Source organism: Pelodiscus sinensis, chromosome 1 (genome assembly GCF_049634645.1).
Source record: "Pelodiscus sinensis isolate JC-2024 chromosome 1, ASM4963464v1, whole genome shotgun sequence".
Lineage (NCBI taxonomy): Eukaryota > Metazoa > Chordata > Testudines > Trionychidae > Pelodiscus > Pelodiscus sinensis.
The window spans coordinates 48,812,111-48,833,236 of record NC_134711.1 but is presented as its reverse complement, the minus strand read 5'-3'; the positions used below and the strand labels follow the sequence as shown (position 1 = coordinate 48,833,236).

Genomic DNA, 21,126 nt, shown 5'->3' with positions numbered 1-21,126 from the left:
ATTAAACAGGGTGGGAGAGACGTTTCAGTCTGCTGGGCTGGAGTGTCCCACCCCTGTCCATCACGGCTGGGCTGGAGTGGCCCCCGCACCATGGATGGGGCAGCTCAAGCTCTACCAAGCAGCTTGTTTACAGACAGCATGGGCTAGGAGTCAGCAGCTACGTGCTGAAGAGAGAGGGGAAGCAACAGCAGAGGAAGGGCTGCTAGCTCCCAGCCATCTGCAGGCTCACGCTGGGCAGAAGCAGCTGTAGGAGAAGGGGCTGTTGGCTTCCAGCCCATGCGGGGTGGCAGTCTATGAGAGGGTAGCCTTCCCACCCCCACTGTGCATTACTTTGCATTTATCAATACTGAATTCCAGCTGCCCTTGTGTTGCCTAGTCACCCAGTTTTGTAAGATCCTTTTGTAACTCTTTGCAGTCAGCTTTGGACATAACTATTTAGAGTAATTTTGTAGTATCTGCAAATTTTGCCACCTCACTATTTACCCCTTTTTCAAGAACATCTAAAGTGTATCAGTACTGCTCCAAATTTAAATCCCAGCAGCACAACACTCATTGCTACTCCGTCTCCCCCCGCCATCTTTTAAATACCTGACAATGTTTTCATGGTGATTTAAGGATCTTTAATTACTTGAATGAACAGTCTTCTGTTATTAATTGCCTGCCTCCTGCTTTTTATAACAAACTCACTGTCCCAATCCAAAACTGCAAGCAGCTCAAACTCTGTTGCATTTAAGAAGTCCTTCTGTTGCAGCTTTAAGTATGAAATCCAGAGGGTTTAAACTCGGGACGGGGCTACTGCCCACCTAGTCCTGCATAAATGGCACCCTTTGTTCAACAGCTTTTATTTCTTTTAAAAGGCAGGAGAGAACTGAAGCTGGAATCAAAGTTTTAAAATGTTATTTAAAGGGACTGAGAGGAAAATAGCTACTGCTTCTGGAAATGGAGGAAATCCACGGGAAGTAAGAAGGGTGGGGGAAGTCTCTCCTACTCCAAAATGCCATCCAGTAACTACCCCTATCAGTTTCTTTTTTCTCCAGATTTACCTCTTAGGCTATGTCTAGACTACAGGGTTTTTTTTTTTTTTAAGTGGCCTTTTTAAAAACTTCACCTGTGTCTAGACTGCTGCTGCATTCTTTGAAATTAAACCGAAAGAACACGGTGTTTTTTTCAACAGCAGTAGTAAACCTCATTTTACGAGGAAGAATGCCTTTTTGAGAGCGCTCTTTTGAAAAAAGGCTTTCTTGACCGCAAACAAGGCTTTTTCGAAAGAGAGCATCCAGATTGTCTGGGTGCGCTCTTTCGAAAAAGCTTGTCACTTTTTCGAAAAACATTGTTGCTGTCTAGACGTTCTCTTTTGAAAGAAATGTGTAGTGTAGACGTACCCTTAGTTGAAGCTGTCATAACTTTCCGCACTCTGCTTGAATAAAAATTGAAGATTGCTTGCACCCCATTCAGGAGATGACTTCAGGTTTCCGGGGGTAGTAATGGCTTGTCTTTGATGGCACTTTTTATTGTGTGCTTCTTAGGTGCTCAGATGGAGCAGAGAGAACTCCATTGTCTTGTGTGGTCACTAGATTTTCACACATGCACTCATATACGCATGCATGTGTGCGCAAAATCATATAACTTTCCTACTAAGAATTTTTTTATTGTTCTAACAAAAAAAAGAAAAAAGCACCGCATCCTTTGAATCCATTAGGCACTGGAAAAACTACATGTGGTGCATAAAGATGAGTTGTTCAAATGCTTGTTCATGTGTATTCCAATCAGGTGTGTGTGTGCGTGCGTGCGTGCGCATGAGCACAGAAGCCAGAAGATTTTTCCCCTGGTTGCTAGCGATAGGGTTAGCCTGGGCATCTCTTTGGAGTAGCGCTAATATGGCACCCAACATAAGGGCCTACCAACTCGCCATCTCCTCAGTCCTTCTTACCACAAGTGATAGTAGCTGGAACTTCCCCTTGCTCATTCCTTGCCTTGCAAGCAGATAAGCATTATTTCTTATTAGTTAGTTCATAGTTATAGTAGTTCTTAGTGTTGGTGTTAGGATAAGTTCATTACGCCCCCTTTCATCAAAAGCCATTCCTAATGCATGCTTCCTTCCCTGGGTTTTAAGGCTTGTCAGTAGTGCACCAAGAACATGCCAAAAAATTATCCTCACTCCTCCGGCTTAAATTGCCTGCGTGAGGATCACTAAAAGAACTGCAAGATGTGTAAAGGGTTCTGACCCAGAAGTGTAAGGGTTTGTCTACACTAGCCCCCTAGCTCAAACTAGGGAGGCTAATGAGGGCAACTGAAATTGCAAATGAAGCATGGGATTTAAATATCCCGCGCTTCATTAGCATGTTCCCGGGCGGTTGCCATTTTGGAAATTGACTAGCCCGGAAGAACTGCCCGTGTTCCATGAGGTTTAACTGGTAATTCGAAGTAAAGGGTTTATTTCGGAATCACCCTTCTGTGCCGTGTGTAGATGCGGGCAGTTCTTCCATCCAGGCTAGTCAATTTCCAAAATGGCGACTGCCTGGGAACATGCTAATGAAGTGCAGGATATTTAAATCCCATGCTTCATTTACAATTTTGGTCACCCTCATTAGCCTCCCTAGTTCGAACTAGGGAGCTAGTGTAGACATACCCTAAGAGAGAAGGAGCAACCTCTTTGAATTTTATTTATGGAAGTAGCTCTGTGACTGCAGTCAGCCCAGGCACTGTGGACATGGTGCCTAGTGCCTCTTCCTTTGCCCAGAGATTCTGGTGCCAATGCTGAAAGAGATGGTGCCAAGAAGAACTTTAGCAGGGACCAGCACCAACATGCCTCCACTCAGGGCCATGTTGGCACTCAGTATTGTTCCCAATCTCCAGGCTAGAAGAAAAAGAGGGACAGAGGCTGATCTCCAGCTTTGATGCCCATGGATTGGATGGTGCCAGCACCACAGTAGGGCCATGTTGCCAAAACCGCCACTGGGACCATGTTGACTCCTGCCCAGTCCAGACAGTCTTGTTCATCAGTGCCTTTAAAGTGCCAACCCTAGCCTTCCATACGGGATGTGTTTCATGTGGTGTAGAACTTGATGTGCTTTTTGGCACTATTTTTGCCATGCAGGCAGTACTCTGCATCGGTGCCTTAACCTCTTCTGAGGCCACCAAGGCAATCAAAAGGGAAGCTGGTGATGATGCTGTCTAGAGCTCGCTCTCCCTGCCCTTCCAGGAACCACAGCTGATCTCCTACCTCAGTTAAATCTGTGTCAAGAAGTGCAGTTCTCCTTTGGGTTTTGTACTTCGAATTGGAGTCGGACTTGAACAGATCGGAGTACAGCAGCAGCAGGTAGTGGTCATCCTTGCAGCGATGACAGTAGATGGCTCCACTGTTCCCAATGGCCACTGCAATGGCAGAATCCCCCACAGTAACCCTTTTGGATCTCCTGGGCCTTCCATCAGGGTCAGAGCAGGAGCCAGGGATCTCAGCATCCATGACATTGATGAGCTACAGCCAAATGCAATAAGAGATGATACTTTGTTCCCTCCAAGGAATAGGAGATGATACTTTGTCCCCTTTACGCTCAGATGCAATTAAACTTCCTCGTAGATGCTGCTAATCAGAGGGAAAGAGAGTGGCTTCAGGGGACCTGCCTTAAAAACAGAGAGGCTAAAATGCCTAGTCCTTTTCTGTCAGGAGCTTACAATTGCAAACCACAAACCAGCAGGCCATTGTCAGCAGGTACTCCTCCACCTGCTCCTACAACATCTGTTTGGCAATGGCCAAGTTCATAGAGCTCCTCCCGTTGGACTCCAGGGCCAAGTTTTTAGCTTTGGTTGAAGAAGGGAGACTCATCTCCAGAGTGTCCCTACAGGCAGCGTTAGACTCTGCTGATGCTGCTACTAGGGTGATGGTCACTGGAATTGCCATGCGTAAGAGTCTTGGTTGCAAGTCTCAGGCCTCCCCTATAAGTCCAACAAACAATATAGAATTTGCCATTCGAAGAGGGATTATTCTCAGAGAACACGAAGGCTGTGTCTAGATTGGCCACTTTTTCCAGAAAAGCAGCCACTTTTCCGGAAAAACTTGCCAGCTGTCTACACTGGCCGCTTGAATTTCCGCAAAAGCACTGACGATCTCAAGTAAGATTGTCAGTGCTTTTGCGGAAATACTATACTGCTTCCGTTCGGGCAAAAGTCTTTTTCCGAAAAACTTTTGCACAAAAGGGCCAGTATAGACAGCAGAGATTTGTTTTCCAATTGCGAAAATGGCGATCGGGGCTTTTTTGCGGAAAAGCATGTCTAGATTGGCCACAGACGCTTTTCCGCAAAAAGTGCTTTTGAGGAAAAGCGTCCTGCCAATCTAGACGCGCCTTTCCGAAAATGCTTAAAACGGAAAACTTTTCCGTTAAAAGCATTTCCGGAAATTCATGCCAGTGTAGTCGTAGCCGAAGAGTCTCAACAGCCTAAAAGACTGCAGGACTACCCTAGGATCCCTGTGCCTTTCTACCCTTTCTACCCAATGTGGGCACTTCCAACCACAGCCTCAACAGTATTTCCCACAGCAGAGCTATCAAGATGGCTCTAGGAAGAGAAACTGAAGTGGCAGAAAGAAGTCACATCAGCCCTCGGGGCAAAACTCAGGCCACCTGAAGCCCCTTCCAGGGCCAAAGCCTGCCTTTTGAAGGCACGGTTAGGGACAGCACACCACACTTGCCAGTACATCCACCCCCATTTACCTTTTCCTCCCGACTATCCCCTTTCTACCATGCATGGTCCAGTATCACTACGGAGCATTGAGTGTTCAACACGGTAGACAGGATACTCTATTCAATTCTTAACCATCCCCTTTCCTGTCTCTCTTCAGTTCCCTCCTTTCTCACAAGGAACTCCTAATGCAGAAGGTGCAATCACTTCTACAATTGGGGGAAGTGGAGGAGGCTCCTCAGGTGCACAGCAGCAAGGAGTTTTACTCTTGGTATTTCCTAATACTGAAAGCCAAGGGGAGTCTCAGACCAGTCCTAGACCTGTGAGAACTCAACAAATCCATAGAGAAATCCAAGTTCTGCATGGCCTCCATTAGCCTGTCATTGGATCTGGCAGACTGGTATGCTACCCACAACTTAAAGGACATGTATTTTCATATAGTGATTGTTCAGCCACACAGGAAATTCTAAATTTGTGGTGAGTGGCACCCTCTAGTTCACAGTACTTCTCTTCGGTCTATCAGCAACTCCCTGTGTATTCATCAAATGCATGACAGTGGTAGCAGTTTTCTTTTGCAGACATCACATACAAGTGTTCCCGTACCTTGACAACTGGCTGATCAAAGCTTGCTCCAAGCTCATCGGCCAGTGGCTTGCCTTGCATTTATCAGGACCATCTTCAATGATATAATTCTTCTTGTGAACAAAGCGAAGTGCACGCTGTTGCTAGTTCTGAGAATAGAGTTTATAGGAGCAGTCCTGGACTCAACACATGCCACACTCAAGGTTCAAGCTCCTATCTGATCTCATTGAAAGTCTCTAACAGTTCCTGACTACTACAGTGAGGAACTGCTTTGAGATACCCGGCCACATGTCTGCCTGTGTGTCTGTGGTGTGACATGCCAGGCTCAGACTCAGACTGATGCCAGCCACAGCTGCAGTGGTCTATCGCCCTACCAGGAATGCTTTAGACATGATAGTGACTCTGCCTCACCCAGTTCTTGATTCCCTGACCTGTTGGTTAGACCCACAGAAAGTCTGCTTAGGGGTTCCCTTTGTGACACCACAAAATGGTGGTCACGGATGCCTCAAAATTGGGATGGGGCACCCGTCTGGAGGACCTCAAAACTAAGGGTCTTTGGTCTCTAGCTGATCTAATGGTACACATCAATGTCATGGAGCTAAGGGCAGTTTGGCTAGCTTGTTAGGCTTTCAAGTCATACCTGTCAGGACATTGTGGGTGTGTCTAAACTACATGGCTCCGTCGATGGAGCCATGTAGATTAGGCTGATCGGCAGAGGGAAATGAAGCCGCGATTTAAATAATCGCGGCTTCATTTAAATTTAAATGGCTGCCGTGCTCTGCCGACCAACTGATGATCAGCTGTTTGTCGGCAGATGGGGCAGTCTGGACGCGCCGCTGTCAACAAGGAAGCCTTTGTTGACCGGCGCAGGTATGCCTCGTGAAATAGTTTGCCGATTTCTAAAGGGCCTGGACAGATTCTACCCTCACATTCACCAACCAGTCGTTCCCTGGCACCTTAACTTAGTTCTATCCAATCTCATGGGGCCCCCATTCGAAACTTTGGCCACTTTCTACCTGCTCTACCTTTCTTATTCAGTGTTTTTCTGCTAGAAAGATATCTGAGCTGAGGGCCCTCATAATACAATCTTCTAGAAGGACAAGGTGCAACTCTGCCCGCATCCAGCCTTCTTGCCAAAGGTGGTCTCCAGTTTCCATATGAGTCAAGACATCTTTCTTTCTAGGTGTTTTACCCTAAACTGCACTCTAGTGCTGGAGAACAGGTTCTCCATTCCTTTGATATGGATAGAACACTGGCTTTTTGCCTTGACAGAACAAATCTATTCAGGAAGTCACCTCAGTTCTTTGTGGTAGTGGCAGACAGATTGAAGGACAAACCTGTATCATCTCAATGCATCTCTTCATGGATAGTATCCTGTATCCCAGAATGCTATGGCCTCATGGATATGCCTCCGCTCCTGGTCATGGTACACTCTACCATTGACCAGGCCTCCACAGGGTTCCTCACCCGATGCCCACTCAGAAGATCTGTAGGGCTGCAACCTGGTTCCCAATACATACCTTTGCTGAGCACTACACAATTACACAGTAGTGGAGATCTGATGCAGCCTTTGGGCAGTCAGTGCAGAACTCTGACCCCACCTCTTAGACTTGAGCTTGTGAGTAACCAGATTGGAATGCACATGAACAAGCATTCAAAGAAGAAAAAATGGTTACTTAACCTTTTGGAACTATAGTTCTTTGAGATGTGTTGTTTATGTCAATTTCAATACCCACCCTCCTTCCCCTCTGTTGGAGTAGCTAACATGAAGGAACTGAAGAGGGTGGGGTTGACAGGGCCCTAAATTGGGCGCGCTATGGGCACCACTCCAGGGGGTACTCAGGCTGACCCCATAGCTAGCTTCTAGGGGTAAAATCTTCCAGCTACTGGGCATGCATGTACACACACCTGATTGGAATCAACCACAAACAACACCTTTCAAAGAACAACAGATACAAAAGATGAATAACCATTTTTTACTTAAATTTCTTCTTTATCTTCTACTCTAGCTGTGAAACTAAGAAATGAAGTTCAACACATAACATTCTAACTACAAGAATAACATTTCCTTGTAATTTTTATATCAGAATGTAAAATGATGCAATATTAAGATAAATACTGTGACTCTTGAGTTAATAATTGACAGGTGGAACTGACATATGGCACTTTTTATTCCATTTCTCTAGTAAAAAGCCAGAGCAAAAAAAATGTGAAGGCAGCAAAACCAAATCCAAGAAGTAAGGTTTCTCTGTAAGTACAGTTGTAAATGATGGTCATACTGTGCCTTTCACATTTAATAAGATCCTGTGTGATATTTTCTGAGACACACAGGTATAAAAATTAACTTTTCCCTTTCATGCAAACTGGCCAATGGGAGCTGAGAGATTTTACTGGGGGTGGAGGCAGTGCGTACCAAGCCTCCCCCCGCAGTGCAGAGAGCCACATTCATTTTCATTCATCAAGAAGAGCTTGAAGAATTCCAAAACCTGTAGTGTTCTGTATTTCTAAAAATGTGATGATTCCTTAAGTGTAATCTGTGCTGAATCACTAATGTCAACAAATCTCACTGTAATGACATCTGTTGTTGATGACACGTCTGGAATGCAATCTAGAATTATGGCACAGTATTTTGCCAAAGAAACTGATGAACAGTTTTGTCTCTCACTTTACCACTCCTTAGCATGATCAGTTCATTTTGAATTCTTGGTCCCAAATTGTGGCAATGTATTTATTTAATTTTCACTTACACTTCAGAGATATTACTGTGTCAGATTTTCCTAGCAGTTGAATAAGATCCCCAAAAATTGCCATTTTGGGGTTTGTATATATTGTCAACGTTTCCTCTAAAACAAGTTTTTTGTCAGAGTGGGTGTGAGGAGTTGGTGCACTCAGCATTGGGGGGTTGTCTGGGGCTGGGCTCCACTTGGCAAGGAGTACAGAGGGGACTCCCTGTCCATGCTGATGATGAATGTTGTGCTGCATGTCACACTCGTTCTGCAGCAGCCGCAGTCTGCATGCAGTCACTGAGTTGGAGCAGAACAGATGGATGCTCTGGCAGGCTGGCTGCTGTTGAAATGACTCAGTCTCTCAGTACATATGCAGACAGCTAGCACCTGCACCTACACCCTCCCTCCATGGTGGGGCTGAGCTCTGTGCTGGGAGGGGCTGGGACATTCGGGGGGAGGACCAGAGCTAGCCTTCACTTTGCAGGTGTGGGCAGGGGTTTGGTGTAGAAGAAGAACTCTGGCAGAAGAGGTAGATATGATAAAGGAAAGAATATGATAATGTTATTGTGGTCAGCAGTGCAACCTGGCTGCTGGCCCTACTCTCACTGAATTAGAGGAGTTGGGGAGAGACTGAGACTCACAGGTGAATCTGTCACTCCCCTTATCCAGGCCCCCCTTCTTCCCAGAGACCCATCACCAGCACGGAGAACCCTGAATGCACCATGCTGGCACATTTAGCTTCCCACTCTTACCTACTTTATTGGAATACAGTCCCTCCCATCCAGCAGAGGAATGGTCCCCCCCAAATGCTGTGGTGCCCTATGCAGCACATATTGGTAAGAGCAGCCCTCTACCTTGAGTGTCCTATTCAAATAGAATGGACATTGCCTGTGTTAGATAGCAAATTCTACAGAAGCAACATTCATTCTTCAGAGTTGATTGAAAGGGGTCCTTCCTTGGTAGGTCAAAGAAAGTCTATCAGAGAGCAGAGTCCCAAAGAGATTTGGATTGGAATAAGAATATTTATGCTGGTGGTGTGAAACTATCTTAACACAGACATTATATATGTGAACAGTTAAACTTGCATGATTTGTAATTTGTTCTGTTCATTATTTTCTTTCTGTTTGGGATGAGTTGTGGGGTATCGCTATTTTAGGCCACTTAAAGATAATGGGGGAAGCAAAGATCTGGAAGGTGAGTGAGTTGTTGGGAGCTGCGCTAAACTTTATTATAGGCTGAGTTAAAACCTTGTTCAAGCTGATAAGTAAACTTGTTCTTTGATAGAGCTACTTGTAAGACACGCCCAAGACGCTTCACTCAAAACAAGACCTAAAAGAGTCTGCGCAAAAGCTAGCACCATGTAGGTTAGGAGATGCACTGGGTATTGTATATTATCCAGATATTTGTATGGTGGGGATCAGAGTGAACACACATACATTAGGGACTCACAAGAATATACCCAGGCTGTGTCTAGACTGGCAAGTTTTTCCGCAAAATCATCTGTTTTTGCAGAAAAACTTGCCAGCTGTCTACACTGGCCGCTTGAATTTCTGCAAAAGCACTGACGATCTCATGTAAGATCGTCAGTGCTTTTCCGGAAATACTATGCTGTTCCTGTTCGGGCAAAAGTCTTTTTCCGAAAGACTTTTGCGCAAAAGGGCCAGTGTAGACAGCACAGTACTGTTTTCCGCAAAAAAGCCCCGATCGCGAAAATGGCAATCAGGGCTTTTTTGTGGAAAACCTCGTCTAGATTGGCCACGGACACTTTTCCGCAAAAAGTGCTTTTGCGGAAAAGCATCCTGCCAATCTAGACGTGCTTTTCCAAAAAATGCTTTTAACGGAAAAGTTTTCCGTTAAAAGCATTTTCGGAAAATCATGCCAGTTTAGACGTAGCCACAGAGAGAGACAGAGGCAAAAAGCAAGAAAACCAAGTAGTAGCTTGGGAGCATAGTGTGGCCATGGAAGAGGCAAGAGAGACATCTTTTGGTTCTTTTGTCTAAAGAGTCTTGGCACTGCTAAGCTAAGAAATAGTTTCTTATGATTTTGGTTCCCCCTGTGTTTAAGGAGCAGGGCTTTGTGCATCAACTATATAGAGAGTTTGAGAGAGTTTGTCTGTTTGTTCGAGAACTCCTAAACAGTAAGATCTAGGACCACTAAATTTGGTATACAGCTTCCTCTTATAATTTAAAACAACATAACAGTTTGGTTGTGCCAGGAACATGGGATGTGTCTGGAATGGGATAGCTTCTCAGAAAACCATACAGAAAAGAGAGAGAATCACCAGGCAGGTGAAAGGGGATAGCTGGGAGTGTACTCCCCCCACATCCGGCACTGCATCAGCCCTGAGCTCTCACCCACCAGGCATCCTTTAGGAAATCTGTCCCCTAGATTTCTACAGGGACATCTCTGGATATTCCCCTTCATCAGGGAGTGAGGAGAAAGTCAACAGTTTGCTGCTTTTCTCACTTTGGCTAGAGTGTCCGGGGGACAGACAAACTCGGACCTGCCCCTGGAGGACATGCATTCCTTCCCCAGCTATGCCCGCTGCAGCTGCAGCAGCCATAGAGAGGAACTTCTCATCTGACCCCAACCTGTTACAGTGAGAGAAGGCCTGGGTTGTCCTGTCTCCCTGGAACAGCCTGCATATTGATCCCCTCGTCCCCAACCCAACCCCACTTCAGAGCAATGAGTAAAATTAAGCATGTACATTTTCATTTTATTTTCCAAAAAAAAAGAAAATTAATTGAATTAAGGACCTGAGCAACACAGGGTACATCTTTTAGTTCCTTATAAATAAACAAGACAGCATTACACACTATACTAACACTCTATTTCTGTGTCCAGCTGGAGCATCCTCAGGGTTCCAAAATTTAACTGGCTGCTTTGGGCACAAAAGAGCAATAATACTGGGAAATGTATCTGTTCACCTATAGAGGAGGTTTGGTATATTTTTAGTGATGAATAACAACTGTATAGCACAAACTCTTAGACAAAAATGGATGGATTCTTGACTCTGTTAAACCAGATTTATAGTGGAACCCTGCTGTAGTAAGTCAAGTTATATTGGTGTAAAACTTGTGTAACAGAGTGAAGAATAGGATCTCATGGGACACATCCTTTGTGCAGTGGTTGCTATGAATCACCTTACCACTTCCCTGATTTTGAAGCCATTGGTGGATGAAATTCCCCCTAGTTTAACTTTAGGGCAGCTGCAATGGTCCCATAGAAGTCTTCAAAGGAAGTTGAGCTTGCTCAGGACCTCAAAGGGTATGTCTCGAATGGTTAACTGATGACATCTGCTTAAAGCTTTAAGGACAGGTACTATTATGTAAATCAAGAGTTACATGCATTCAGATTAACTTGTTAAATCCACACAGGATCAACTATTTAAAGAAAAAAAAGAAACCTTCCTGCACTATTAGAAATGTACCAATGTTGATTGAATTATACCTTTATTACTAAAGAAATGCTTTTGCCATCTGGTAACTAGAGTGTCTAGGACTCTGCCTATTACTCTTTCACAGCATGGTGACAACGTCATAATGAAATCGGAAATTCATAGAAGCATAAACACAGCTGTTTATGCCTATAAAATAAGTGGTTTACAAGAAAAGACAATCAGTAGTATTGAGTGTTTTGTCAATTACATTAACAGAAAATACAAAATGATGCTTATTTGACAAAACCATTTTCAAGACATTAAATTTGCATAATGCTAGTCTTCTTGTACTATGAAAGGCAATGAGACATCATAAAAAGATGTATCCATTATTCATGAATTTAAATAATCTGACTTGCATGGAAAAATAAGGCTGAGCCAGATTTTATATTTGTAGACTTGTCTTCTTCCTAAAAAAATTAGTCAATTATTGTTGATGATGTTTTAACTAATTCTGTTGCTTGAATTGTTGATATTCCATTTAATAGGATCTTGCAGTTAGTAAATTAAATATTTTCTTATTAAATCCTATGTAATTGACAACTGATTATGAGTCAGGACTCAAACAGTAAACATCTATGACAGAATCATCACATGAGATGGGCAGATTAGGCATAAATGTAAATTATGAGAAGTTAGATTTGTTGCAATACACGTGACTTCTCCATATGCTTGCGTACACTAAAGAGCAATATCAACAGTCTGATCACCAAGGGTACGTCTAGACTACATGGCTCCGTCAACGGAGCCATGTAGTTTTAGACACACCCCAAGTCCATGTTGATGCCATCAGATCATTAAAAAGAGAAGTTGTTTGGCCAGAAATAAGGTACATTTTCTCATCAGTCTAGGTTTACTTCAGTCTTGACTTATTTATCTCAGGGTTGACATGGTGAGGGGAATGACTAGAATGATGACAGGAAGAAGCACAGATCAGGCATGTTCATTTCCTTTTACCTCATAGATATGTGCAACCTGATATGAACTTTACTTCCCCTATCACTACAAATTTGGATTCTACTGTCCCATCTTGGGAGAATAGATCCAGCAGGACTTACAGAAGGACTTTAGCTCTAGTTGGGAGGAGCAAGTTCCAAAATAGAGAGCCACTCACCAGAAAGCTCCTGTCATCACCCTCTTCCTATATAAATGAAGGAGATGTTGGCATAGGCACCTCAGCTGATATCAGTGTCCAGAGTACCACACAAGAAGACAATCTGTAAGACAGTCCCTAAGACCAAACCCTTCAGAGCAGAAGTTTACAAAATAAACTATGGACCACTGGTAGTGGAAGTTTTCTTCTAATCCACATCAGTCAGTATATACCCTGAAGCATGAGGGTTTATATTTCTCACTTTTTTATCCCTTTCTAAAGTAAATGCAGATGTTCTTATGATACATAGAAATATATACTCCTTTAAAACTTGCTAAGCTCTTGGTTTCAATTTTATAGTGTGGCAATGAGTTCCACAGGTGAAATAAGGACTGAGTAAAAGAAGTTATTTTAATAAGTTGTAATTATTACCTTTCAGTTTAGTTGAGACTGAGATTATCATCCCTGCCTAAGAGATTTAGATGCCCAATTCCTATTAAAATTATTTGAAAATCCCACCAGAAGTCCCCTAGTTCTTTTTTTTGAAAGATTATCCACGTGGATTCCATTTCTGATGCACATTAACTTCATGAAAGCAAGACTGGATTATTTTGGCTGTCCATGTATATTGGAACCATTCACTTTGTTGAATACTCACCAGGCTATGTTTGGATCCAAGTACTGGATCTGCAAAAGTGACAAGGAGTCCTGTGGCACCTTATAGACTGACTAAGATGTATTGGAGCATAAGCTTTCGTGGGCAAAGACCCACTTTGTCAGATGCATGTCACTTGCTACTTACTACTGACAAGGCTCACTCCTTGGCCATAAACTCTCTGTTTGGTATTTTTAGAGAATGAGACCTGCTGTTCTGAGCTCCCAAAACCAGTGGTAATTGCTCAAGATCCACCAATAGCTTTAGCATCTACCCCTCAGAGGTCTGAACTCATCCTGCACATCCTCTAATGTAATGTATGCCATCAAGTGCCAGCAATGCCCCTCTGCCATGTATATTGGCCAAACTAGAGACAAAGGGCAAAGGATAAATGGGCATAAGTCAGATATCAGAAATGGTAACATACATAAACCTATAGGTCAGGGGTGGCCAACCAGTTAGGGTATGTCTACACATTAAAGTTATTTTGAAATAACTTTACTAGTGTCTACACAGCCAAACCGCTATTTTGAGATTAATTCGAAATAGCGGAGCGCTTAATTCGAATTTGATAAACCTCATTTCATGAGGAATAATGCCAAATTTGAAATAGCTATTTTGAAATAAGGGCTGTGTAGACACTTATATCGAAATAGGGGGCCTCCAGCCTTCGCAGGGTGCCCTGGTGGCCCCTCCAGCCTCAACCAAGAACACTCCTCTCCCTCCCCCCCGGAACACTTAAAGGGGTAGACTCTGGCCACAGTGCCTGTGCCAGCTCCAAGCCTGGCAGCCCAGAGCCAGCAGTCACTGCCCCGACCCAGTGGCCCCAAAACATGAGCCAGCAAGCCACTGGCAGCCAGCCCTCCACCACTCCCCAGGAGCAGTCTGCCAGCTCCCAGGAGCCTGCCAGGGCTTGGAGAAGGCGGGCGTCTTCCTGGTCTAGGGTGGCGATCATGGACCTTATTCAGGTTTGGGGGGGATGCACCCAACGTCCATGATCTCTGCACTAGATGGAGGAATGTGGCCGTCTATGGCAGGATAGCTGCCAGCTTGGCCACTAAAGGCCACATGCGAACCCAGGAGCAGGTTTGCATAAAAATCAAGTTGGTCCGTTGAGACCCCCAACCCTGAGTTTCCTCTCCCCCTTCTTCCTCCTTCCAGCTCCCTCCTCCTAGGTTTCCCCCTCCCCTCTCCCACCCTCTCTTCTCCCCTCTCCTGCCTCCTTTCCCTGGTGTCACCAGTTTCATCTCCCCCCCTCCCCACCCCGTTTTGTTAAATAAAGAGAGTTTGTGTTAATGAAAATACATGTATTTTATTTGACATCAGGAAGCGGGGTTAGGGAGGGGTAAGTGGAAGGAAGTGAGGGAGGAATGAGGCACAAGCCCCCAGTGGGGCAGACCAGGGGAGCTCTTAGTCTTCCTCAGGGTGGATGCTCTCTTGCAGGGCTTCCTGGATACTGAAAGCCCCCGATGGACCTCCTAGATGGCAGCCTGCAGAAAGTGCAGCCAGGCTCGTAGCAAAGTGTCTACAACAAGCACTGGAGCGCCCAGAGGCAGCTCTGGGTCCATGTTGCAGAGTGCTGTGGTGTCCCGAGTGAGGGCAACCAGAGCACACAGAGACAAAAATGCTTTGCTGTCCCTCATCGAGGTAGGCAAGCAAGCAGGGAAACCTGAGAACTGGCTGTCCAGGAGGTGTCCCTTTAAGCACAGGCCTCAGAAAGTAACTCCTGACCTGATGCCCTTCCAGACCTGGTTCCAGCTGGCCTTAAATGCGATTCAGCATCCACTCAGTGTGGACGCGCTATTTTGAAATAGCAAAAAGAGAGAGAGAGTTGGGCAGAGGGATCTGGGGCCATGCAGTTTTTCACCCTCACTGCCGCTCTCCCCTGACCCATCCACCACAGGTATAGAAATACAGCCCCGAGCTCGCTGCTCCTGGGAGGGCTCCCTTCCCAATATCACCAGGCCAGCAATCAGTCATGCATCAGTTTGAACTGACCACCATCTAGCAATACTAGCTACTCACCCCTCCCTCAGAGCCAGGCAGCCCCAGATTCTTTTATTAATATCCTGGGTTTCACGGGAGCTGCCGCTGCAGCCAAGCGCTTTTTCCTCCAGGCTCTGGGGCGCATGCACAGAACTGTCCAGGCACATGGCTCCAAAAGACAGTCAAATGTTCCCCTTGGAGGCAGGTGCCGCCGCCCCCTCCCTCAATCCCAGACATTTTTTGTGTTTTAAAGAAGCCAGGAAAACCAGGACATGTCTGGGAAAAACCGGACGCATGGTAACACTAAAAAGCTGCATTTCTATGAGCAAAGAGCCGCATGTGGCTTGAGTGCCACAGTTTTGGCCACCCCGGCTGTACATTTTAACCTGCCTGGGCACTCAGCCATGGATTTAAGAGTAGCTATTCAACAAAGGAATTTCACAAGCCAATTATAGAGAATGCAGAATTGATCTTCATATGCAATCTGACACTGGTTCCTTTGGCTTGAACAAAGACATTAACTGGATGTCACATTATAAAGCCAGCCCTCTATGCATTTAACACCTTATTTACATCAGTATGGGACACATCCAGCTCACTCAGTTAGCCTTGTTACCACCAGTACTGCTGCCAGAAACTTTTTTTCCTCTACCCTTTTTTTTTCTGGTATAGGTTCTGGGTCCCTGTTATTTCCAGTCCAGCTTCTAGCTCAGCTGAAGAAGTGAGTTTTGCCCATGAAACCTCATGATACTACATATCTTTTTTTGTTAATCTCTAAGGCTCCGTCTACACTGCATCATTTTTCTGGGAGAGGAAATGCAAATGGAGCGCTCATTTGCCTATCTCATGCTCTCATTTGCATATTCTGATCCTTTTTGCAGAAGAGGTTTTTGCGCAAGAACACTTTTTCCTCATTTTTTGAGGAATAAGAGTTCTTGTGCAAAAGGGGTTTTTTGCGCAAAAAGGTACCATCTATACAGTGCTTTTTTGTGCAAAAACCTCTTCCACAAAAAGGATCAGAAGAGAATATGCAAATGAGAGCACGAGATAGGCAGACGAGTGCTCCATTTGCATTTCTTCTTCCAGAAAAATGATGCAGTATAGACAGAGACTAAGGTGCCACAAGACTAACGACTAACATCTTGGTTCAGTGTTCCTTTTCATGTGGTTTTTTTTTTCTTGTTGCTTCTCCTCTGCAGACAAGTTGGAGATAACTGATTTGATCTAGAATAGGGGTGGGAAACCTTTTTTGGGTCAGGGCTATTAATCCTCAGAAAAAGCAATCAGGGGCAGCACACAAGTGAGACACAACCCCCCCCCCACCCCATGCCAGTGTGGGCCCCCAAGGGTGGGGGGAGCCCTGAGCCTCAGGGACCAGATCCAGGCAAGCTGGAACCTGCATCTGCCCCCCGGGTCTTAGGCTCCCCACCCCCATCTAGAACATGGCTCAAACTTAGTGTTACCTAAGTGCCAGTTCTCAAATCCTCCAAGTGCACCAGCAGGCTCCCCTTTCTGGCAGGGCACTGGGGAAGGTCTCCAAGTGTTGCCCCCCATACGGCTCCCAGCCCCACCTGTTGGCCTGCATCCCCACCTATACATCCTCTCATCCTGCCTATTGCACCCAGGCTACGTAACCCCCTTTAAGGGGGCTCCAGCACCACCGCCAGTAGCTCAGTGGGGCTAGAGGGGCTTGTGGATGCTAGCTCTGTGTCACTGCTGGCATGTGCCTGTAGCCTGGGGGGAGGTGTGTACAGAGCCGTCCAATTCATAGGATGATTTGGTGCAAACAACACCCTGGACCCCATGCTTTGGGGGCACTGTGGTGGCTACCCCTGCTGTCTTATGGATGGAATGATCCCCCATACTCAGGTTAGCCAGTGGGACCTTGGGCAAGCTAGGGGCTGCCCCTCCAACACTCACCGTGGCAGCAGAAGCCGTAGGGAAGTAGGGCTATGCAGCAGCCTGCTCAACTCTGCTAACATCTCCCAAGCCAGCCCGTCCTAGGACTGGGGTGCTTTGCTTCCTGCTACCGTGGTAAAGTGGAGTGACTGGGCTAGGCTGGGAGCGGGCGGTGGAGCAGAGCAGAGGCTGCTGCATTGCTCCACTTCATTGCATCTCCTGTCACCATAGTGAGTACAAGGGGACCTGATCCACTGCTGCCCTGCACCAGGCCCCCCGGTAATCCCTGAGGTTGTGTCTCTCGAGGGAGGGGCTTAAGGAAATGGGTGCGATGGGTGGGACAGGGGAAGAAGAGCTGGGGTGGCAGCACAGCAGGGGCTGCACTTGGGAGAAAGATACTGTCACCCTTCCCCATGGCCACAGGGACTCACATGCCAGCAGCTGCGCATGAGCCAGATTATAGAACTGCTCAGACCATAGATGGCCTTTAGGCCGTGAGTTTGAGATGCCTAATCAAGATAGATTATGGCAACCCCATTGCTCTGCAAGGATCAGGGTTATTCAGTTGTTGATTATACTTAATTGTCATCCAATCTGAGGCTGACCCCAAAGAGCCACTCTCCCTCTTCTTAGCACAAGACAAGAAGTAGACTTCAGTACAGGCAGCCATAAGGGTATAGCCATACACATAGTTCATAATAGCTAGCTGATTCCCTAACTTATGCTTTCTCAGTACCCCAAATAGGCCACAAACCAGTCCCACAGAACATTTCAGATGCCTGCCTGAAGCCTCATGAGCAAAACCCCTCTGACACCACAGCAATATCTGTGCTCCAGATGGCTCCAGGCCTCATACAAAGGTGAGGGGTTTTAGAGCCCAACCTCACCTTCCCTGAACAAGTTCTGTCCAGTTCCAAGAAACCAGCCACAGATCCCAGGTTAATTTACACTCTGGACCTTACCCACAAGATCACGCTGAGCCAGTCCTTTAGAATCTAACATCAAGAAAGTAAAGCATGAGAGTAAGGTTGTTAAAGTATCATACATTACATGCATCGAATCTCCCAGTTCTCGGTGCAGGCTTGCAGCAGAGATATTTTAGATGCTGGCTTAAAAGTCCTTGATGCACATCCTATGCCAGGATGGGTCCACAGTTCTTCCCAGCTCGTGAATCCCTGCAAGGCTGCATCTAGGGTCAGGAGCAGATCTGGAGACCAAGATGGCCTATTTATATCTCCTTCATGGCTTCTTCCAAGCTGGAGACAGTCACATGGTTTCTGACCAGGCACCTAGATTCCTTTATAGGTGGGTCTCGGGTACTTACGAGACCTATTGTCCCTGGAGCCTTGCTAATTAGCATGTCCATAGGCTGAGCCCATTGCTCAACCACATACAGAGAAACTTCCAGTCTCCATACAGAGTACATATTCATAACTCCACACCCAGACATCATACAGATATATGAAGGGCATATACAGAATCAGTAGATAGATTTTGTTTGACACCTCATATGGCCCCCTTTGTACCACTTTTGGGGCGAACACCCGCCATGGGTGGTGACCCGGCTCCCCTCAAAAATCCAATAACGTGACAAGGTCTATTCAAGAAGGTTTATTGATCTTATGATCTGTTCCAGCAGGAGCATCAGAGATATGAAGAGAACCAGGAGGAGGCAGAAATTCAGTTGATTTCAAAGCAGTATCTTCCTTCCCCATCTGAAGAGGCCGTTATCTCTTTTAGTAGCCATCTGGATGATTTTTTTGATCTTCTAAGATCTCTTGTGATGCATGGCAGACACTTTGGAGGTTCTGGTAGAGGTAGTGCAATAAAAATCCCGCAATTTACTGCCAGTAAATTATTCTGCATGCCCACACCCTACTTCCCCATCTGGTAGGTTTGCCAGGCCTTTCAACAGGGGGTTGCTGGACCTAGCTAAGACACTGTGATGTACTGCAGCATCTCTGACACCCACGTCCAAGAAAGCTGATAAACATCCAATTCCCTCTACAGTGTTTCTACTTCCACCAGTCCCAGAGTAACTGGTGGCAATAGTAGTGCATGAAAGATCCAAACAGCGCGAGCCTCTGAACATGACCCAAGGAAGAAGGACCCCTAAGAAACTTGACTCGTTCACTAGAAAAGTCTCCTCCATTAGTATTCAGATGCACATTTTAAATTACAAGTCACTATTTCCACAGAAGTGCCTATCTGAAGAGGGACAAAGTATGACAATTCATAGAAGAGCTTCTAGAGGAAGAGAGGGAGGAGCTTAAGTCTCTAGTGTCTAAAGGAGAGCTAGTGGCCTGAACATCTCTCTGCTGTGATAGGCAGGGCTTCATTGCTCCCCTCTTCAAATGGAATTATGCAGTATGTTCAGGACCATATTAAGAAAGGGGATATAGGGACTGTAGCCTAGGGCCCCAGACTCGGGGGGGCCACAAAAGATCTCCACGCTGCCAACATCCAGATCTTTTTGCGAGGCCCTTTCAGCCCTGGGCACTGTGCATTATCTGTTCCTGCCTGGCCAGAGTGGGGAGGCAGCTCCGCATGCTGCCATCTGCTCTGCTGGGCTAGTGCTGTGTTGCCACAAACACAGGTAAGCTCCATCCCTGTGCTGCCCTCACTTTCAGACTCCACCGCAGTTCCCATTGGCTGATCACGTGATGGTTACCTGTTGTTACCTTATGCCCTCTGTTGGCCAACAGGATACTGGGCTGGATGGACCTTTGGTCTGACCCAGTATGGCTGTTGTTACGAAGCTGTGGGGACCGATGCCCAGAATGCAGGACAGTGCAGCCCATGCTGAGGCACCTGCTTCCCCCCACACCAAAGGGGAGCTGCCCCAGGTAATTGCCCCACACTCCAACCCTCTGCCCCAGCCATGAGTCCCTTCTTTCACCCTAACGCCCTTCCAGACCCACACTTTAACCTCTTGCCACTGTCCTGAACCCTCTCCGAGAGCTCAAACTCCACACCCTCTTCTGCTCCCCAGCCCCCGTCCCGACCCTCCTTCTGCATTCCAAACTCCTCACTCCTAGCCTCTCCCAGAGCCTGCATCTCCAGTTGGCGCCATCACCTCCCTCCCTCCCCCACTCTTCTGCCTCAACCTGCAGCCTCCCACACTCTGAACCCCTCCTTTTTGGCCCCACCCCAGAGCCCTATGTGGCCCCCAGAATAATTAATTCAGCCCTGAGTATGTTAAACATTTTGTATCTTCTCTGTGGGTACGTCTACACTACAACGTTAATTCGAACTAACTTAGTTAGAATTAGTTAATTCGAACTAAGCTAATTCAAACTAACGGTCCAGACTAAAAAACTAGTTCGAATTAGCGTTTTGCTAATTTGAACTAGCATGTCCACATTAAGTGGACCCTGAACCGGGGTTAAGGATGGCCGGAAGCAGTGCCGGCAGGGCATCAGAGGAGGACTTAGAGCGTGGAGATGCTGTCTCAGGCTAGCCGAGGGCTGTGCTTAAAGGGTCCCGACCCCCACCCCGGACAGACAGTTCTCAGGGGTGCCCCGCTTGCAAAGCAGTCTTGGCTTGGAGTGCCCGGAGTACCCACACTGGGCACATCACACCACTCGGCCATCAGACCGGCAACACTTGCCACAGGCTGCCATCTGGGGAGAGGAGGTAATTGGGGGGCTGCAGGAGAGCTCCCACCCCCAGAAGCCCGCAGAGCCAGCCCAGTCCTCGCCATCGGGGGCTCGTGCCCCATTCCTCCCTCACCTCCTTCCACTTACCCTTCCCTAGCCCCTCTTCTTGATGTACAAAATAAAGATAACGTGTCTTCCAAACTTGAATTTGTCTTTATTGAACAAAACTGGGGGAGACTGGGAAAAGGAGGTGGAAGAGGGGAAGAGAGAGGCTGGGAGAGGGGAGGGCAACTAAAATGATCAGGGGTTGGGAACCAGGTCCCATATGAAGAGAGGCTAAAGAGACTGGGACTTTTCAGCTTAGAAAAGAGGAGACGGAGGGGGGACAGGATAGAGGTCTCTAAAAGCAGGAGTTGGGTGAAGAGGATGCATACAGAAAAGTTCTTCTTTAGTTCCCATAAAGAAGGACT

General features: G+C 46.4%; 1 protein-coding gene across 11 annotated transcripts in view; it reads left to right on the top strand.

Moving 5' to 3' along the window:
• Positions 1–20,846, top strand: part of LOC102446356 (uncharacterized) — an 83,687-nt gene extending 62,841 nt beyond the window's left edge. For 2 of the 11 annotated variants that reach the window (XM_075929653.1, XM_075929641.1), the window contains exons 10-11: positions 7,446–7,509; positions 18,694–20,846. In XM_075929653.1, the coding sequence (XP_075785768.1) occupies positions 7,446–7,500 (55 nt within the window). In that variant the 3' untranslated portion in view covers positions 7,501–7,509; positions 18,694–20,846. Of the gene's footprint in view, positions 1–7,445; positions 7,510–12,306; positions 13,624–15,830; positions 15,880–18,693 lie in introns of those variants that run through there. The other 9 variants (XR_012904030.1, XR_012904027.1, XM_075929645.1 and 6 more) reach the window with 9 other exon arrangements.
• Positions 20,847–21,126: the final 280 nt, after the last annotated feature.